Source organism: Kogia breviceps, chromosome 2 (genome assembly GCF_026419965.1).
Source record: "Kogia breviceps isolate mKogBre1 chromosome 2, mKogBre1 haplotype 1, whole genome shotgun sequence".
NCBI classification, from domain to species: Eukaryota; Metazoa; Chordata; class Mammalia; order Artiodactyla; family Physeteridae; genus Kogia; species Kogia breviceps.
The window spans coordinates 78,936,284-78,952,536 of record NC_081311.1 but is presented as its reverse complement, the minus strand read 5'-3'; the positions used below and the strand labels follow the sequence as shown (position 1 = coordinate 78,952,536).

The following is a 16,253-nucleotide window of genomic DNA, read 5'->3' as shown; positions in this document are numbered from 1 at the left end:
GCAAGTATGTATAGAAGGATTAGGAAACATGCCATCTTCAATGAACTTCATCCCCACACAAGCCAGGGCCGTGCACAGAGCAGAAAGCCAAGGATTATGAGGACGGGGGCGGGGTGTGGCATCCGAGATGGGGCCAGAGAGATCTGCATGTGTCCCCGCATCTTGCGGAGGGACACGCCTTGCTCACAGCCAAAGTGGCAGATGACCTGATCCGGTCAAAAGACAGGAAGACGGGGCCCCACGGGTCCTTAGGAAGTGGTCACCGGCTCTGATAGGCAGCCCACGGGTTCCCATGGGAATGCCTCGCCTGCACTTAAGAAAAAGCCATCCAGGGTAGGGGAGGAGGGAAGCCCTTGGTTTGATGATGTGAAAACAAAAAAACACGTGCTGGTTGAAAGCCTTCTGTTCACGAGTGTGTCAGTTCTGTACAGGCTTCCTGCAGGTCAGGATTGTGGGCCCGAGAGACACAGAAAGTCAAGTGTAAACCAGTTCGTTATTCCATTTGTTCACCCTGGTTTCTGCTCTTCATCTGTGCGTGTGTCTGTTTTCTGTGTTATTTTTCCCTCCCTCAGACATTGTGAACACTCCCAAACCCGATGAGAGAGCTATCATGACATACGTTTCCTGCTTCTACCATGCTTTCGCGGGCGCGGAGCAGGTATTTAACCCTCGTCCGTCCGGTGGCCGTGCTGCTCTCGTGCATCGGTTTTAGCTGTGTGGGCGTGCGCGTGCATACCTGGGTGCGTGTCTGTGCGCTTCACATCTTACCTTGGACTCTTTCTAAGTGTCTTGTGATGACCTAATACGGCAAGTTCCAAACTGCGAATGCTTTTTTACTTAACAGCTTTACCTTTAGACAGTCCTGAAGTGTTCTTAGCTCTCTGTCTTTCTAAGGTATTGCTCTTATTTCATTAATCAATGGTGGGAAACATTTGTGCTCCAGGAAAGAACAAGGGCCATGAAAATTGAGCCACACTGATTGAGTGGTGAAGGGGGACTTGGACAAGGAGAAGTAAACGCCTTTCCAGGGCCCCTTTCCCGTGCTCTGCCTGGAGATTGCCTTCACTGTTCAGTGACGTGTTCAAACATCTTGCAAGATGAATCTTAATTTAACTGAAATAGTGAACGTCTAACAGTGTTAAAACCTCAAAACACTTTATACTCCTTAAGATAAACAGCCTGAGGGACTTCATGGGTGGATGTCCCTCTGCTTTCCCCATGTTCGCCTGTTTCTGCTTCCTGTCCCTCCCCCTATCTCTACTTGCAGAGTCCTGAGAGATGGGGTTGGACAGAGTATGTATCATTTCTGTGATCTTTTTTTTTTTTTTTTTTTTTTTTTTTTTTTTTGCGGTACGCGGACCTCTCACTGTTGTGGCCACTCCCGTTGCGGAGCACAGGCTCTGGACGCGCAGGCTCAGCGGCCATGGCTCACGGGCCCAGCCGCTCCGCGGCATGTGGGATCTTCCCGGACCGGGGCACGAACCCGTGTCCCCCGCCTCGGCAGGCGGACTCTCAACCACTGCGCCACCAGGGAAGCCCCCTCTGTGATCTCTTTAAGACCATCACTGGGAGACTTCCCTGGCGGTCCAGTGATTAGGACTCTGTGCTTCCTCTGCAGTGGGTACAGGTTCAACCCCCTGGTCGGAGAACTAAGATTCCACAAGCCACCTGGTGGGGCAAAAAAAAAAAAAAAGAAGAAGACCATCACCAGCAAACAATGATAACTGGAAATCGGCCCCTACTAGGGCTTCAGAGGCAAGGTTGGAAGCCAGGCTGCAGGCCCGGAAGCCGGACGGATCTCATGGTCACGGTTTAAGGCACTTGGCCACCCCCGGCTCAAGCTCCCCACAAAACAATGATCGGGAATTATTGATACCTCAACAGCTACTCACATGGGTTAAACAAAGTATTAAAGCAGGTTCTGCCCCGTGGAAGGATCCCATCTAGCACATTCGACATATTCATTTCAGGAATGAATACGTAGAGGCCCTCGTGAACTCAGTGCAACGACAGATATACATTCAGGATGCAGTCCTGTCTGCTTTGATTTCCAAAGGCTAATGTAGCTCAGAGAGTTCTCTCCCTGTAGTTGTGAGGTTGGCAGGGGGCTCTGGTGGATGCCAGGGACCGTTGTTTCCTCAACCCATCAGTTTCTGTTACTAACTTGCTTGATGTTTCACAAAGCTCGTGTTTGCGACTAATGCTATTTTGCTGTTATTCCCTACAGTATATTCAGCCTGCCACGTAAGTCTGTGTGAAAACTGTCCCAAAGCTGTGAAATGACCCATAGTGTGAAAGAGCTGTACCCTCAGGCTTACCCCACCCGAACCCAGAACCTGCACCACTTACAGCACATGCTGCCTCTCTGGTCACCCCCTGCCCTGCCACCTTCTACCTTGTGTATGCACGTCCCTGTCGACAGAGCCGTCCTGTTTACCTATTGTGTTTTACAGGCCGAGACAGCGGCTAACAGGATATGTAAGGTTCTTGCTGTGAATCAAGAGAATGAGAGGCTGATGGAAGAATATGAGAGGCTAGCGAGTGAGGTAAAGGAAACGGGTCCCCAGACTCCTGTCCATCCCCGCCCTGAGGGTGAGGCACAGAGGGTGAACACGGATTGTCAGTGGTGTTGTTGGTGTTGTGCTTTTTTTTTTTTGCATTTTTCATCTCACACAGAATAAAAGTAGGAAAGTACACTCGCTCTCAGGAGTTGTTCATCTTGCTTAATTATTGGCACAGAGGTAGTACTGCTGGTCTTCCCAAGCATTGCAAGGCACAGAGGTAGTTTGCATGTTATAAAACGTAGAATGTGGTTCCTTCCTCACCTCTGCACCTCCGGGGTCGGGCTCCCCTAGATGACATCGCGTTCCTTGTTTTTCACCTGCTTCATCAGCTACTGACATCACGTAGGGTGAGCTCCGTATTCAGAATCCCAGCTCCACGTGGTGACTCAACATCTAAGGAACGTGCCCAGTGAGACAAGGCTCAGCCTTGTGTGTGTATTTAAATATCTAGAGGGAACCTCAGGAGAGGCAGAGCCCTCCATCCCAAGACATTTGAGCATGAGTTTCCAGGATGCCTTTCTACAGCTCTGCAGCTAGATTTCTCAGTTAGAATAGCACTTTCCACGTTACTTTTCTTTTTGTTCTTATTATAGCATAAACCTTAACTAAGCAGGATCTGAGTGAGGTCCAGAGCCACCTTATCTCTGGATTGAACTCAATCACAGTGACAATGTCAGAGACCAAATAATGTTTGCTCTGACTTACTTTGGCTGATACTTGGTCTGTACTGTGCAAAGCATCAGGACACTGGGAATCAATCTTCCCAAGTAGTGGTGTATATTAGTCCAAGCTAATGATACTGTTTATATTTCCTGCTGCTATGGGAAAATTCCATTTGGCAACATTGTTTAATACCAGTGATCAACATCAGGGTTGAAGTATGACCAGGACCGAAGGACAGATGTTCCTCAGTGATGATAGCCATCCTTTCCTCACTTGGTCCTTCATTTACACCCCTCAAACAGACTCTGCAGGGCCTTTGTAAGGCCTTGGTAGTAATTCAAGAGAAGGGGGCGTACTTCCTCCTTGGAGTCACTGCCATTTTCACTTTCATCCTGTGGATTTCCTTGAAAGCTAGCTATTAAAATAAAATATACTTCGGCATTGAGTCAGTCCCAGATTTACGATAACTTTCATCTCATAAGTAGACCCGTTAGATTCGAGCTGATTTAAACTAGAAATACATTTTGAGTAAAACCCAGTTCTTTCCTGATTTTATTCCACCACGTTCCACCCCGTGAGGTTTTTGTTTTTTTCATTTGAGAGTTCCATCCAGCATTTGTCTGCTAATGTCTGGTCCCCGAGTTTCCTGTAAACGTCCCATTTTTGTAAAACATGACTCGTGCCGACTCTGAATTTTCGACCTGTACGTGGTGTCATTGGGGCGATGGTGAGTGGCCCTGGGTGAGCACGGAAGTTTGTATTTATGCCCTCTTTCCAGTCAGGGCTGTTACGGTCAGACTTCTGTAATCTCGGGGGTGGGGGGGGATTCAGTCAATCCATTCCCAGTTGTTGGGTGCCTCTGTGTTTTAACTGGGGGGCAGTTTGCTGGTGTTTTCAGCAGTTTTGTGTGTGTGTGTGTGTGTTTTGGGAACAGCTTTTGGAATGGATTCAGCGCACGATCCCCTGGCTAGAGAACCGGACCCCTGAGAAGACCATGCAGGCCATGCAGAAGAAGCTGGAGGACTTCCGGGAGTACCGCCGGAAGCACAAGCCTCCCAAGGTGCAGGAGAAGTGCCAGCTGGAGATCAACTTCAACACCCTGCAGACCAAGCTGAGGACCAGCAACCGGCCGGCCTTCATGCCCTCTGAGGGCAAGATGGTGTCGGTGAGTAGCCCCCTGGCCCTGGGGGCAGCTCCCCCCTCAACTTTTTAAAAAAATTTATTTTCCCAAAGTCCTTCCTCTGATGGGCCACTGAGAAGAGGCATTGACTATAATTTTGGCCCTGTGACCACTTCCTTCTGGATAGTTTTCTCCCTGCCATCATGCAGTTCTTGACTCTCACTGCGCTTGGTGCCTCACACAGAACAGGCCTCTGACAAACACACGGTGACGATGGTCCCCTTCCTCTCCTCCTGCCTCCAGGAGGACCAGCACCGAGATCACAGGCCCTCTGTTCCCTCCTGTTACCGTGTCCCCGATTCACCTTCTCCAGGGCTCAGTCCCATGTTGACATCCCTCTTGGCATCAGCAGTTTCTCCCGCTCTGCTGAAGCTTTCACATCCGCCTAGGAAGCACTCTAGAATCTGCCAGACGAAAATGGAAACCTCCTGTGCCTCCACGCCTCCCTGCAGCACCTGTCCTGTTTCTTGGCTCCCCTTTGTAGCAGGACATCTAGAGAGAGTTCCTTATGGTACTGGTTTTTGGTTGCTTCCCGCTCCTTTATGTCTTTTACTCTTCAACCTGCAGTAAGCAATCCGGCTTCCATCCACCCTAAGACAGACTCTTCTGTTCAGAGTCAACAGCATCTGTGTTGACAACCTAGCGGTCACTTTTATTTTTGTATTCACTGTAGCTGTAACCACGGCCGCCTTCTGGAAACTCCATCCACCCTTGAACTTAGCTGAGTTCCTCCCGCCTGACCACCGAGTCCTGCCCGTCGCTGTTCACAGCTGTGCCTTCTCCTGTCCCCGGGCTGTAGGTGGATGGTTTGTGGGTACAGGGATGCTGACCTCCTTCTCTGTCTTGACACCTGCGGGTGACCTCATCCAGGCCCGTGGCTTTAACTACCAGCTGTAATGGCAACACCTCCCAAATTTTACATCTTCAGCTCTGCTTTCTCCCCCAGTTCCAGGTTCATAGAGCCGCTTGGATGTCTCAAAACCTAACATCCAAGAGTCCTCCTGCAGTGGTCTCTGTCTTAGTAAATAGCATCACTATCCCCTAAGTTACTAAAGCCCCAACCCCAGGTGTCATCACTGATTCTCCTAGTTTGTCCCTTTCTTGTACCTGGTTCCTCAGCCAGTGCCACTGGCTCTGCGTCCAGATTATATCTTTTTTTAATTTTATTTATTTTTTTGAGGTACGTGGGCCTCTCGCTGTTGTGGCCTCTCCTGTTGCAGAGCACAGGCTCCAGATGCGCAGGCTCAGTGGCCATGGCTCACGGGCCCAGCTGCTCTGCGGCATGTGGGATCTTCCCGGACCGGGGCACGAACCCGTGTCCCCTGCATTGGCAGGTGGACTCTCAACCACTGCACTACCAGGGAAGCCCCAGATCATATCTTAAATCTGAGCAGCCCTTCAGCTGCTGTCGCCTATGCTAAGCCACCAGTGTCTCTCCTTCGACCTTGCAGTAACCCTCTCACTTGCTTTTCTTGTTCTTTTTCCCCTAAAATGCATTCTCTACGTAGCAGCTGCTGTCATCTTTGTAAAATATAAATCAGAGCGTGTCTCCTTTCTTCTCAAAACCCTCCAGTGACTTCCCGAAATACTTAGAATAAGATCGGATTCCTTATCCGGGATCCGATGTGGTCTGACCCCACGGCCACCCTGCTGACCTCATCTCTGGCTGCTCTACCACTCACCCACTATGTGCCCGCCGTGCCTGCTGTGGTCCTTCCCCTACGTGGAGCGCACCCCCTCCTCAGGCCTTTAGCTCGTCCCCCACTTCATCACATACCTGGCTTTTCCATCAGTGAGGTCTGGGCTCCAGTGCCACCTCCTCAGAGGGGTCTCCTCTCAGTAACCCACCTAAAGGAACTGCCCCAACTGTGCTCTCATGAGCATCACTTGACCGTGATTTGCTTTTCCTTCAGAGTGTATCGCTATCGGAAATAGGAATTACACTTGTTGAATTCCTTATTTAATGTCTTTCTTCCCCAACAATCATGAAAGCTGCACAGGGGCCCAGGGAACTTTACAGGTGCTGTTCACTCTTGTATCAAAGGCGCTCACTGTGCCTGGTACATGCGTGACGCCGGGGAAACAGTTAATGACTGACTGAACCCAGTCGCTGAGTCAGAGTCCTTTTGGGCTGAGTCACCGTGAGCCTTCATCTTCTCGTAGCCAGAAAATTAAAGCCCCGTTAGCCTTTGTCCACATCCGGAGAAGCATCAGGTTATCAGTTCGCCGATGAGAACCGTGATCTTAGTTCTAAAAGGGTGCGGTGGTAATGAAGACGTTTAGAAGCCAAAACATTTGAATGGCTGTTTGGGGCGGGTGTGGAGGCACAGGGATGAGGGAAAGACAAGAAGACACAAAGGAAAACACTGTTGGATGTCGTGGAGGGGGTTCGTAGAGAAGACCAGGAGGCCAGGGCGTAACGGACGCCTTTGCCGGTCCCCAATCATCCCAGGACATCGCGGGCGCTTGGCAGCGGCTGGAGCAGGCGGAGAAGGGCTACGAGGAATGGCTGCTGAATGAGATTCGGAGGCTGGAGCGCGTGGAGCACCTGGCAGAGAAGTTCCGGCAGAAGGCGTCCACGCACGAAACCTGGGCTTACGGTGAGTCCGCAGGATGTGGTGGGGCTCCTGGAGAATCGGGCTTGAGCTATGGACAGAGCCCCATGTGCAGTGACCACTGTCCCTGGCGCCTGTGACCCTGCGGGCAGCTGCCCTCGCCCCTCTCTCGTCTGCTGTCCCAGGTACTGCGGTTCTTCAAGAGGTGGGTGTGGGGAATTCCCTGGCGGCCCAGTGGTTAGCACTCGGCGCTTTCACTGCCCTGGCCCGGGTTCAATCCCTGGTCGGGGAGCTAAGATCCCGCAAGAAGCGCGGCACAGCCAAAGAAAAAGGAAAGAAAGAAAAAATAGAGGAGGTGGGTGTGAAGATGGATGTTTTTATAAACCAGGACTCACAATGCGTTCCTCCCACACTTACCTGCATAGGTACCCGCCTCCTCCTGACTCCCCTGCTTTCTTCTCTCTGATTCCAAAAGCATCTGTCTGTTCCCTAACTGCGGGTCAGACAGCCCTGGCCCAGACTTTAGCTTCTGCTGATACAAGGTTTATTAAGTGCCGCAAAGCAACATAATCGCCCACTTAGAAAATCTGCTTGGAAAGGAAGAACACGAGGTGTGATTTTTCTATGGTCTTAGCTCCTTTGTTTCACTTCGATTCATCTACTCCTTTCAGGCCTTGCAGACATACCTGTTTCCATGGCCGTGACACTATGGTCATGATATTTTTTTTTGGCTCTGCTGTTTGCTGAGGTTAAAGAACAAAACATTCACCTCATCCCATGGTAATCTATTATGAGAAAGGGCAGGGAGGTTCCCCTCATCCCTTGGGTCCCTTGTGCTGTCTTAGTGCTTGATTGTTGGTGTTGCACAGCGAGACGGTCACAGGCACAGACAGGCAGTTGATACTTCCCAGCTATGGGCCTTGGATGCATTCTCACCTCTCGGGGCGTCAGCGTCCTCTCCAAAGTGGAGTAACAATCATACCTCCCTCACAGGGTTTTGATGAAGACTTAATGAGTTTGTATTTATAAAGTAGTAAAATTGGTATCTGGCAGATGGTAAGTGCTATGTTCTCATCATTAAATATATGAACACTTGCTTTCCATGTCTAGCTTTGTGGAATTAAATTCTTAAAGGTCATCAACCAGGGAATAAAAATGGGTCCAGTTATAACCACAGCAGTTGCTTAACTTAGGAAATATTTGTGGGGAAATAGGTGGAGTTTCAGAGAGAAATTTTCCTAACGTTATTAGATAAAAAAATCACAGGCTGCACTTAACCACATTAAAAAAAATAAAGCTTTCAAACAAAAAGAATTGGAGTAAAGGTTGAGCCCATGGGCAGACAAATAGAGTACAAGTGTTTTACCTAATAATCCCAGGTAATATCTGTGAACTAGTAATTACTAACTTAATAGCAGAGTGACAGCCTGAATTCCAGTTGAAACGTGGCCTCTGCCTCTCAGGGCCGTCCTTCTTTCCTCCTCTTGATTCTCCGGAATCACCCAGGACTTTGCAGAGAGGCTGAAGTGTGACAGCATTCACACTCCCTTGCTACAACCATTGCAGGCAAAGAGCAGATCTTGCTGCAGAAGGATTACGAGTCGGCGTCTCTGACCGAAGTCCGGGCGTTGCTGCGGAAGCACGAGGCGTTCGAGAGCGACCTGGCGGCACACCAGGACCGTGTGGAGCAGATCGCGGCCATCGCGCAGGAGCTCAAGTACGTGCTCTGTGTGGGTGCCACTGCTGATGTTGAGCCCTGGGTCCAAGCGAGGACTCGGTGGAGAGCTTCCCCAGGCATTCCCAGGGAGGGGCAGAGGAGCTTGCCTTTCCTGTCCTGTCCTAGATGTGTCCATAGAACCAAGCCAGAGGACCCTGTGATGGGATTGGTCCTGTTTTTTTTTTTTTTTTAAATTGAAATACAGTTGATTTACAGTGTTGTGTTTGTTAGTTTCAGATGTACAGCAAAGTGATTTAGTTATACATATATATATATATTCTTTTTCAGATTCTTTTCCCTTCCTAGGTCATTACAAAATACTGAGTATAGTTCTCTGTGCTATACAGTAGGTCCTTGTTGACAACCCAATCAAAAAATGGGCAGAAGATCTAAATAGACATTTCTCCAAAGAAGACATACAGATGGCCAGCAGGCACATGAAAAGATGCTCAACATCGCTAATTATTAAAGAAATGCAAATCAAAACTACAATGAGATACTAATTCATACCAGTCAAAGTGGCCATCATCAAAAAGTCTACAAATAATAAATGCTGGAGAGGGTGTGGAGAAAAGGGAAACCTCCTACACTGTTGGTGGGAATGTAAATCAGTGCAGCCACTATGGAGAACAGTACAGAGGTTCCTTAAAAAAACTAAAAATAGAGTTGCCATATGATCCTGTAATCCCTGGGCATATATCTGGAGAAAACTATAATTCAAAAAGATACATGTACCCCTTTGTTCATAGCAGCACTATTTACAGTAGCCAAGACATGGAAGCAACCTAAATGTCCATTGACAGATGAATGGATAAAGATGTGGTACATATATACAGTGGAATACTACTCAGCCATAAAAAAGAATGAAATAATGCCATTTGCAGGAACATGGGTGGACCTAGAGATTATCACACTAAGTGAAGTAAATCAGACAGAGAAAGACAAATATCATATGATATCACTTATATGTGGAATCTTAAAAAAAAAAGAAAAAAAAAAAGGACCTTTTTTTTTTTTGAAAAAAAAGAGATGCACTGACTTCTGCTCTGGTGCTTTGATTGTGGTAGGGTCCCTGTGTCCTCCCAGCGGGCAGCACCCCCAGCCCCAGCACAGGCAGCTTCGTATCCAGGAGGATGAGAAACAAGTAACAGGACAGAGCACGGCTCGCAAAGGCGGCCTCACCCAAGCCTGGGTGCAGGAGACGGGGACCACATTGCCCGCCCGGAAACCATAAACAAGACACCTCTGAAGGAAGAAACATGAAGGCCCCACTTTTCTTTGTCATCAAATAAGTGCTGTTTCATTTTCATGGTTTTTATTTTATGGGAGGAGCTAGCATGGGGTTGAGCCCAGGATGGTTTACCCAGTGGGAGTTGTAGGCCCTACTGGTCCAGGTGGTGCTGCCTCTGGCTGTGGCCACCCTCTGAGAGAGGGAGGACTCCCTGCAGTGTTTCTAAGGTTTTTTTTTTGTTTTAAGACCCTTACTTCCTTTTGATAAATACAGAATTTCATTCCCTACTTCTCTGTCTCTCATTATAACCACGGATATATGTGCACAATTTTTAGAGCCTGTCACATAATGATAACTTTAAACAACCAATAATAAATGTTTATTATGATATGTTACATTTTAAGAACCCCATGTTGCTCACTCTTAACCAGAGCAAATGCCTTAATTAACAGAGATGGCCTCTTTTAAGAATATCTTCCTATTCGGCCTTGCCTAAATATATTCTTAATTTTTTGTGGTCATCATATCTGATTTGTTCACTGTGTTTGTGGCCTTACTCTTATCTTATTTCTCATGCTTCTTGCATGTTGGCTGTTTGGCTGCTTGTGAACAATTACAAATAAGGGGGAGAAACTCAAGCAATTTAATGCTCTATCATAGCTCCCATAAGTAATTTGGAATGGTTTTAAGTGTTGCCCTTAAAATTTAAGTAATACTTTTATGTTATTATTATTCTCGGTATCCTCAATGCGTATTTCTTTACACAGTCAAGAGAGGAACCACTGAATTTAAAGCTGTGCTCAGCTGACTGTTATTAGTCTCCCTTTCCTTTTTACCTTTTCTAAAATAACGAACGTGGTTGTGCAGTTATTAAAAGTACAAAAAATAAAAATAGGGCTTCCCTGGTAGCACAGTGGTTAAAAATCCGCCTGCCAATGCAGGGGACACGGGTTCGGGCCCTGGTCCGGAAAGATCCCACATGCCGCGGAGCAATTAAGCCCGTGCGCCACAGTTACTGAGCCTGCACTCTAGAGCCCGTGAGCCACAACTACTGAGCCTGCGTGCTGCAACTACTGAAGCCCGTGAGCCTAGAGCCCATGCTCCGCAACAAGAGAAGCCTGCGCACCGCAACGAAGAGTAGCCTCCGCTCACTGCAACGATAGAAAGCCCACACACAGCAACGAAAACCCAACGCAGCAAAAAATAAATAAAATAAATTTATATTAAAAAATAAATAAAATAAATAAAAACAGTATGCACAGTTATGCAAACCCTAAGTCCTTGAAAGCAAGTAGGTGTAGAGCTAGTACGTATGAATTAGAGAGAAGAGGGAAAAATGTACACCCTAAAGATAACCACGGAGAGATGAGCGTTGATGTCTCCATTGTGGATCAGTAGACGGTTCCTGGGTTTTTGTTTTTGAAATCTTTCTGTTCTTTAATAGTTGCATTTTGAAGGGCCATGGCCTTTTCATTTTGTATTCAAGGCTGTGCACATTGCTGGTGTATTTTGGTTGGTTTTGGCTTTCTGGTTATAATAATAAGCACAGAATCTCAGTCCATCTCAATTAGTGAAGTGTGTGTATGCAGAAAGCTGCTCTTAAGAACTGGACAGGCTTTCATTAGGTGATAGGGAGCTTCTTACCCACTGAAATGACACTCAGATCGCAACTGTATGCATCTTCTTTATTCAGTAACAGAAACAGTAACATTCAATAAGGACAAGCTAATATCACTTAAGAGAAAAAAACAAGTAATAAACAGCCGTTGCCTTCATTTAGAGTTGGAAGAAGAAATAAACTTAAGCTTCAGGGAAATGGATTTGGATGGATAGGAGGGAATTTCCTAAAAGCCTCACCCTGGACCATTTTTGAAGGAGAAGTCTCCTGAAGATATCTTTAAACCTCCCTGAGTCTTGCTCTCATCTTAACTAAAAGGGTGATTACATTTTGTCCAGGATTCAAACTTTTTACCCCCAGAGATAATAGGTTAACCTTCTGGTCGAGAATCTGCTTGAATGGTAAGTTCAAGTTACTTCCCGTCACAAAGATCCCGTTAGGCTGTACAGACGGGGCTGGAGAGGAAGAGGGGCGACGGAGTGAGAAATCATTTTGTTCCTGCTGTCACACGAATGGCATAAGACGAGTTGGAATCTGTCAGAAGAGGAAGGACTCCGTCCTGCCAGGCTCAGAGTCCTAGCGCCCCTCCTGGACGTGGGGCTCCATCCAGCCCCGTGCCCTTTGAGAGCAGCCAAGGACACAGTGGGGTGCAAGCTGATCCCTTCCTCCCTCCCTCATGACTCATTTGGTGTTCCCATCACCGTGGCTTCAGCACAGCCCCGGGACTGTCCTCCAGGTCAGATACTTGGCTTCATTTACAGGTACATCACCACTTAAAAATAATGCACTCCGGAGGCCTGGCCAAGAAAACAAAGGGAGAATAAAGTTAGCCTGAGGCGTCGAGAAGATAGCATTTAGGCTCTGTTTAGAAATCTGTTGGCCACCCAGAGTTTTACTAATTCTTCTCGTGATGTAAGGGAATAGTGATCACTGTTTGCGATGGTGATGATGAACAAAACCCTGAAATACCCTGCCAGTTCCCCAGCAGATCTTTTTTTAAAAAAAAAAAAATTATCATCTGTTTATTTTGAGCCCATGTCCACTTTTCTTCATGTCATCTGGGAAAGTCAGTCTTTATTTTCCCTTCTGATAGTGAACTGGATTATCACGATGCTGTGAACATCAATGATCGGTGCCAGAAAATCTGTGACCAGTGGGACAGGCTGGGAACACTCACCCAGAAGAGGAGAGAGGCCCTGGAGGTGAGTCTCCAAGCCACCTGTTGGCACGAAGTCTTTTAATAGGGGCTCTTTCAGTGAGTCACCGTTACCAACTTCGTTTTTCTGTGGTATGGTGTCTATAAATCGAAACACATTATCTAGGGAAAGGAGCTTCTACAGAAAACATGAAAAGTAGGAGAAAGAGGGAAATGGAAAGTTGGTAGTTTTGTACTGTAATTTATCCATACAGCAGTGACGCATCCTTTTGAATTAAAGAAACAAAAATCCAGTAGTAATGAGATAACGGTATAAATTCATTTTGTGTGAAGTAGTAATGGCAGTTAATTCCCCAGAGTCCTTACCTGAGAGTAAATTGAGCCAGGAATGAGTCAGGAAATCAGGAGGAACGGAAGTTGAGATGTGCAAAGGGAAAATGGCAACACATGTTGAAGTCAGGAAAAATGGGTATGAAACAGAATCAGGATGAATGTGGCCTTGTTCAAGTATAAGGCTTGGAGAAAACAGCTGGTTTTTAGCTGAACGTAATCGTCTCTCACCACGGAAGACTCAGACGATGTGACGGAAAGAAGCAGTTAGCAGTTTTCTGCGTCTTTTCACCCTGACTCTGATGAAACTTTTAACACATGTGATACCAAGCTTCCTGGATGCCGGCCAGCTGTTAACGTATCCACCTAAAGAAAAAGGCTGAGAGAAAGGAAGGACCAGGCATATAACAGAGACGTTCTATATTTCAGAACAGGAGGAAAAACGAATCTAATCATGGAAGACTTGAAGATACCAGATGCTTCCCTGCCAGCTCCCCATCCTCTCTGCCATAGGAAACGTGTAGTACCATTCTCGGTGGCTTGAAGCCTTGTGTTTTCATGTGCTCAGAAAGGCAAAAAGGGTCTCTGTGTGAAATCCTGAATGAGGATTTAAGAATGTGGAACTGTAGTTCCTTCTGTCTTCTCTAGGCGACTTTTGGGAAAGGTACACTGTTGATTATCAAGTGAGGAAGATACCGTGACTTTTCTGTGAACCAGCACGGTTAGGGAATCAGGTCCTGTAACTTACAAAGTACTGCTTTCGCTGAAAGCAAGTGCCTATATACCGTATGTGGATTCTCAGTTTTCAAAAGAGTAACATGTGGTAGAATATTTTAAATACTTTCAGCACAGGGTGACTCTGGATGTTGTTAAACCCATCGCTGATTCGGAAGGCACTTTGGACACCTGCAGGGCTCAGCCTAATCCTTTGAACATCAGTGAATCTTTTGTATACACAAGCTAATGATGAGAGGATTGTGACCATCAAAACGTCAGATAATAGTTTACTGCTTTGGAGTGCATCTTCACATGTTCAGAGAATTTTTATGATTTAACCTCTGATAACACTGTTTTCTATTTGATCTCCAGAGAACTGAGAAATTGCTGGAAACCATCGATCAGCTTCACCTGGAGTTTGCCAAGAGAGCTGCTCCTTTCAACAACTGGATGGAAGGCGCCATGGAGGATCTGCAAGACATGTTCATCGTCCACAGCATTGAGGAGATCCAGGTAACTGAAGCCATCTCTGTGCTCTCACCGTACCAGAAATGAATTGTAATTTTAAAAACTTAAGAGTTCTCTTTTTGGGCTTCCCTGGTGGCGCAGTGGTTGGGAGTCCGCCTGCCGATGCAGGGGACGCGGGTTCGTGCCCCGGACTGGGAAGATCCCACATGCCGCGGAGCGGCTGGGCCCGTGAGCCATGGCTGCTGAGCCTGTGCGTCCGGAACCTGTGCTCCGCAACAGGAGAGGCCACAGCAGTGAGAGGCCGGTGTACCGCAAAAACAAAAAAACAAACAAACAAACAAAAAGAGTTCTCTTTTTGGTTTTGTTTCATTTTTTAACTTAAAAAAAAATGTGGTTAGAAAACCTATATTACCCTTTGGCCTTTAGCTTAAAAATGTGCCTACCACTCTTTAATGCAACTAAATTAACATCAGCCAGAGATAATGGTGACTACATCTAAAAAGGTCTGTTCTTTAAAATGGATGTGGAATCATAATGAGCAACATAGACATATGCTCTTGGAGTTAGTCACAGCAAGTTATGAGTTTATTGGCTGCTGAGTTAACTACTTTGCAAATGTTTGCATATTACCCTTCATTAAGATCTATAGGGTTTTGCCAGATCATAAAGCATAAGAAGCCACAAATCAGTACCCTCTGCTTCCCACCATCCAAAATGTTCTGCTTTCGATTTTTGCTGGAGCTTCAGATTGTAAATAAGACCTCTAAGTGATCGAGTTAGGGAGGAGCGTTCCTCTCCAATAGCCAGGACCCAATATATTAGAGGCCATTGTCTACTGAATTTGACGTATAATGGAATATAGAGAAAATACTTTTAGATTCTCTTTTTTCTGTAAAATAGATAGGTCATTGAAAAGAATCCAAATGTAAAGGAAATACTGAAGTTTGGGATTTGAACCCATACTCTCCCTGCCAAGGAGCATTCTAGAAGGGTTTGCACCGGGGTGTAAGAGGAAAGAAATTTGTTGAACATTGCCTTTGTTTTCTGAAAGAGGCTGTGATGGTGTTTCTTGCATAGACTCTTTAAGCAGAGGTTGGCACCTAAAATCATTTATTTTTGGAATAAGTGAGATGTCTAAGTATGCCTTGGAAGCCATACTTGATGCATGAAGTAGTTTCTCTGTTTAGTGAAAGGTTTGCTAGTAGCTGATTTGTTGTAGCATCTGAACTGAGTGTTAGCTTCGCCCTGGAAGGTGGTCCACGTGGCACCTTCCTACAGCTGAGCATAAAGGGCTGCTGTCTTATACTTTAGGGTCCAAGGGTATAGGGTTGTTAAGTGGAGGTTTTATAAAGCCTGAGGAGAAGGAGTTGGTTTCTGTGGCCTTTTCTTTTGGAGAAAGGGATGTACTTCCTGGTGATCTTTAGGTATAAAGGCAGCAAATGTGAGGTTCTTTTCCTGGGCTGTAGGTAAATCCGGTCATTAGAAAGGGCAGCTAATATAAGTTCTTTTTTTTTTTTTTTTTTTTTTTTAAGTGTTACTGGGACAGTCACACATTTTTTTTTTTTTGACCGCGTTGTGTCTTCATTGCTGTGCGCAGGCTTTCTCCAGTTGTGGTGAGTGGGGGCTGCTCTTCGTTGTGGTGCGGTGGCTTCTCTTGTTGGGGAACACAGCCTCTAGGTGTGCAGGCTCAGTAGTTGTGGCTCACGGGCTCTAGAACGCAGGCTCAGTAGTTGTGGCGCACGGGCTTAATTGCTCCGCGGCATGTGGGATCTTCCCGGACCAGGGCTCGAACCCGTGTACCCCGCATCGGCAGGCGGATTCTTAACCGCTGCCCCACCAGGGAAGCCCTGATTTAAGTTCTGTATGTCAGTGGCGAGTAAGACCTAAACAATAGCTGGGGATCCTATATGATGAAATAAAACATAATTTTTTTAAAAGAAAACAATTCTTTTTGGAAGACTTTGGATTAATAGCCACCAAGGAGTCATCAGGAGATCTTTTCTTCCCTTTTCGAGGAACTTGACTTTTGTGCACCAGATAGCTTTTCTAAGACA

At 46.6% G+C, this 16,253-nt stretch overlaps 1 protein-coding gene across 1 annotated transcript in view; it reads left to right on the top strand.

Moving 5' to 3' along the window:
- The window catches only part of ACTN2 (actinin alpha 2), a 75,234-nt gene that overhangs the window by 48,747 nt on the left and 10,234 nt on the right, over positions 1–16,253 (top strand). The window contains exons 8-14 of the mRNA XM_059054617.2: positions 573–658; positions 2,454–2,546; positions 4,162–4,392; positions 6,860–7,007; positions 8,529–8,679; positions 12,622–12,730; positions 14,104–14,244. Coding sequence (XP_058910600.1) covers positions 573–658; positions 2,454–2,546; positions 4,162–4,392; positions 6,860–7,007; positions 8,529–8,679; positions 12,622–12,730; positions 14,104–14,244 — 959 coding nt within the window. The remainder of the gene's footprint in view (positions 1–572; positions 659–2,453; positions 2,547–4,161; positions 4,393–6,859; positions 7,008–8,528; positions 8,680–12,621; positions 12,731–14,103; positions 14,245–16,253) is intronic.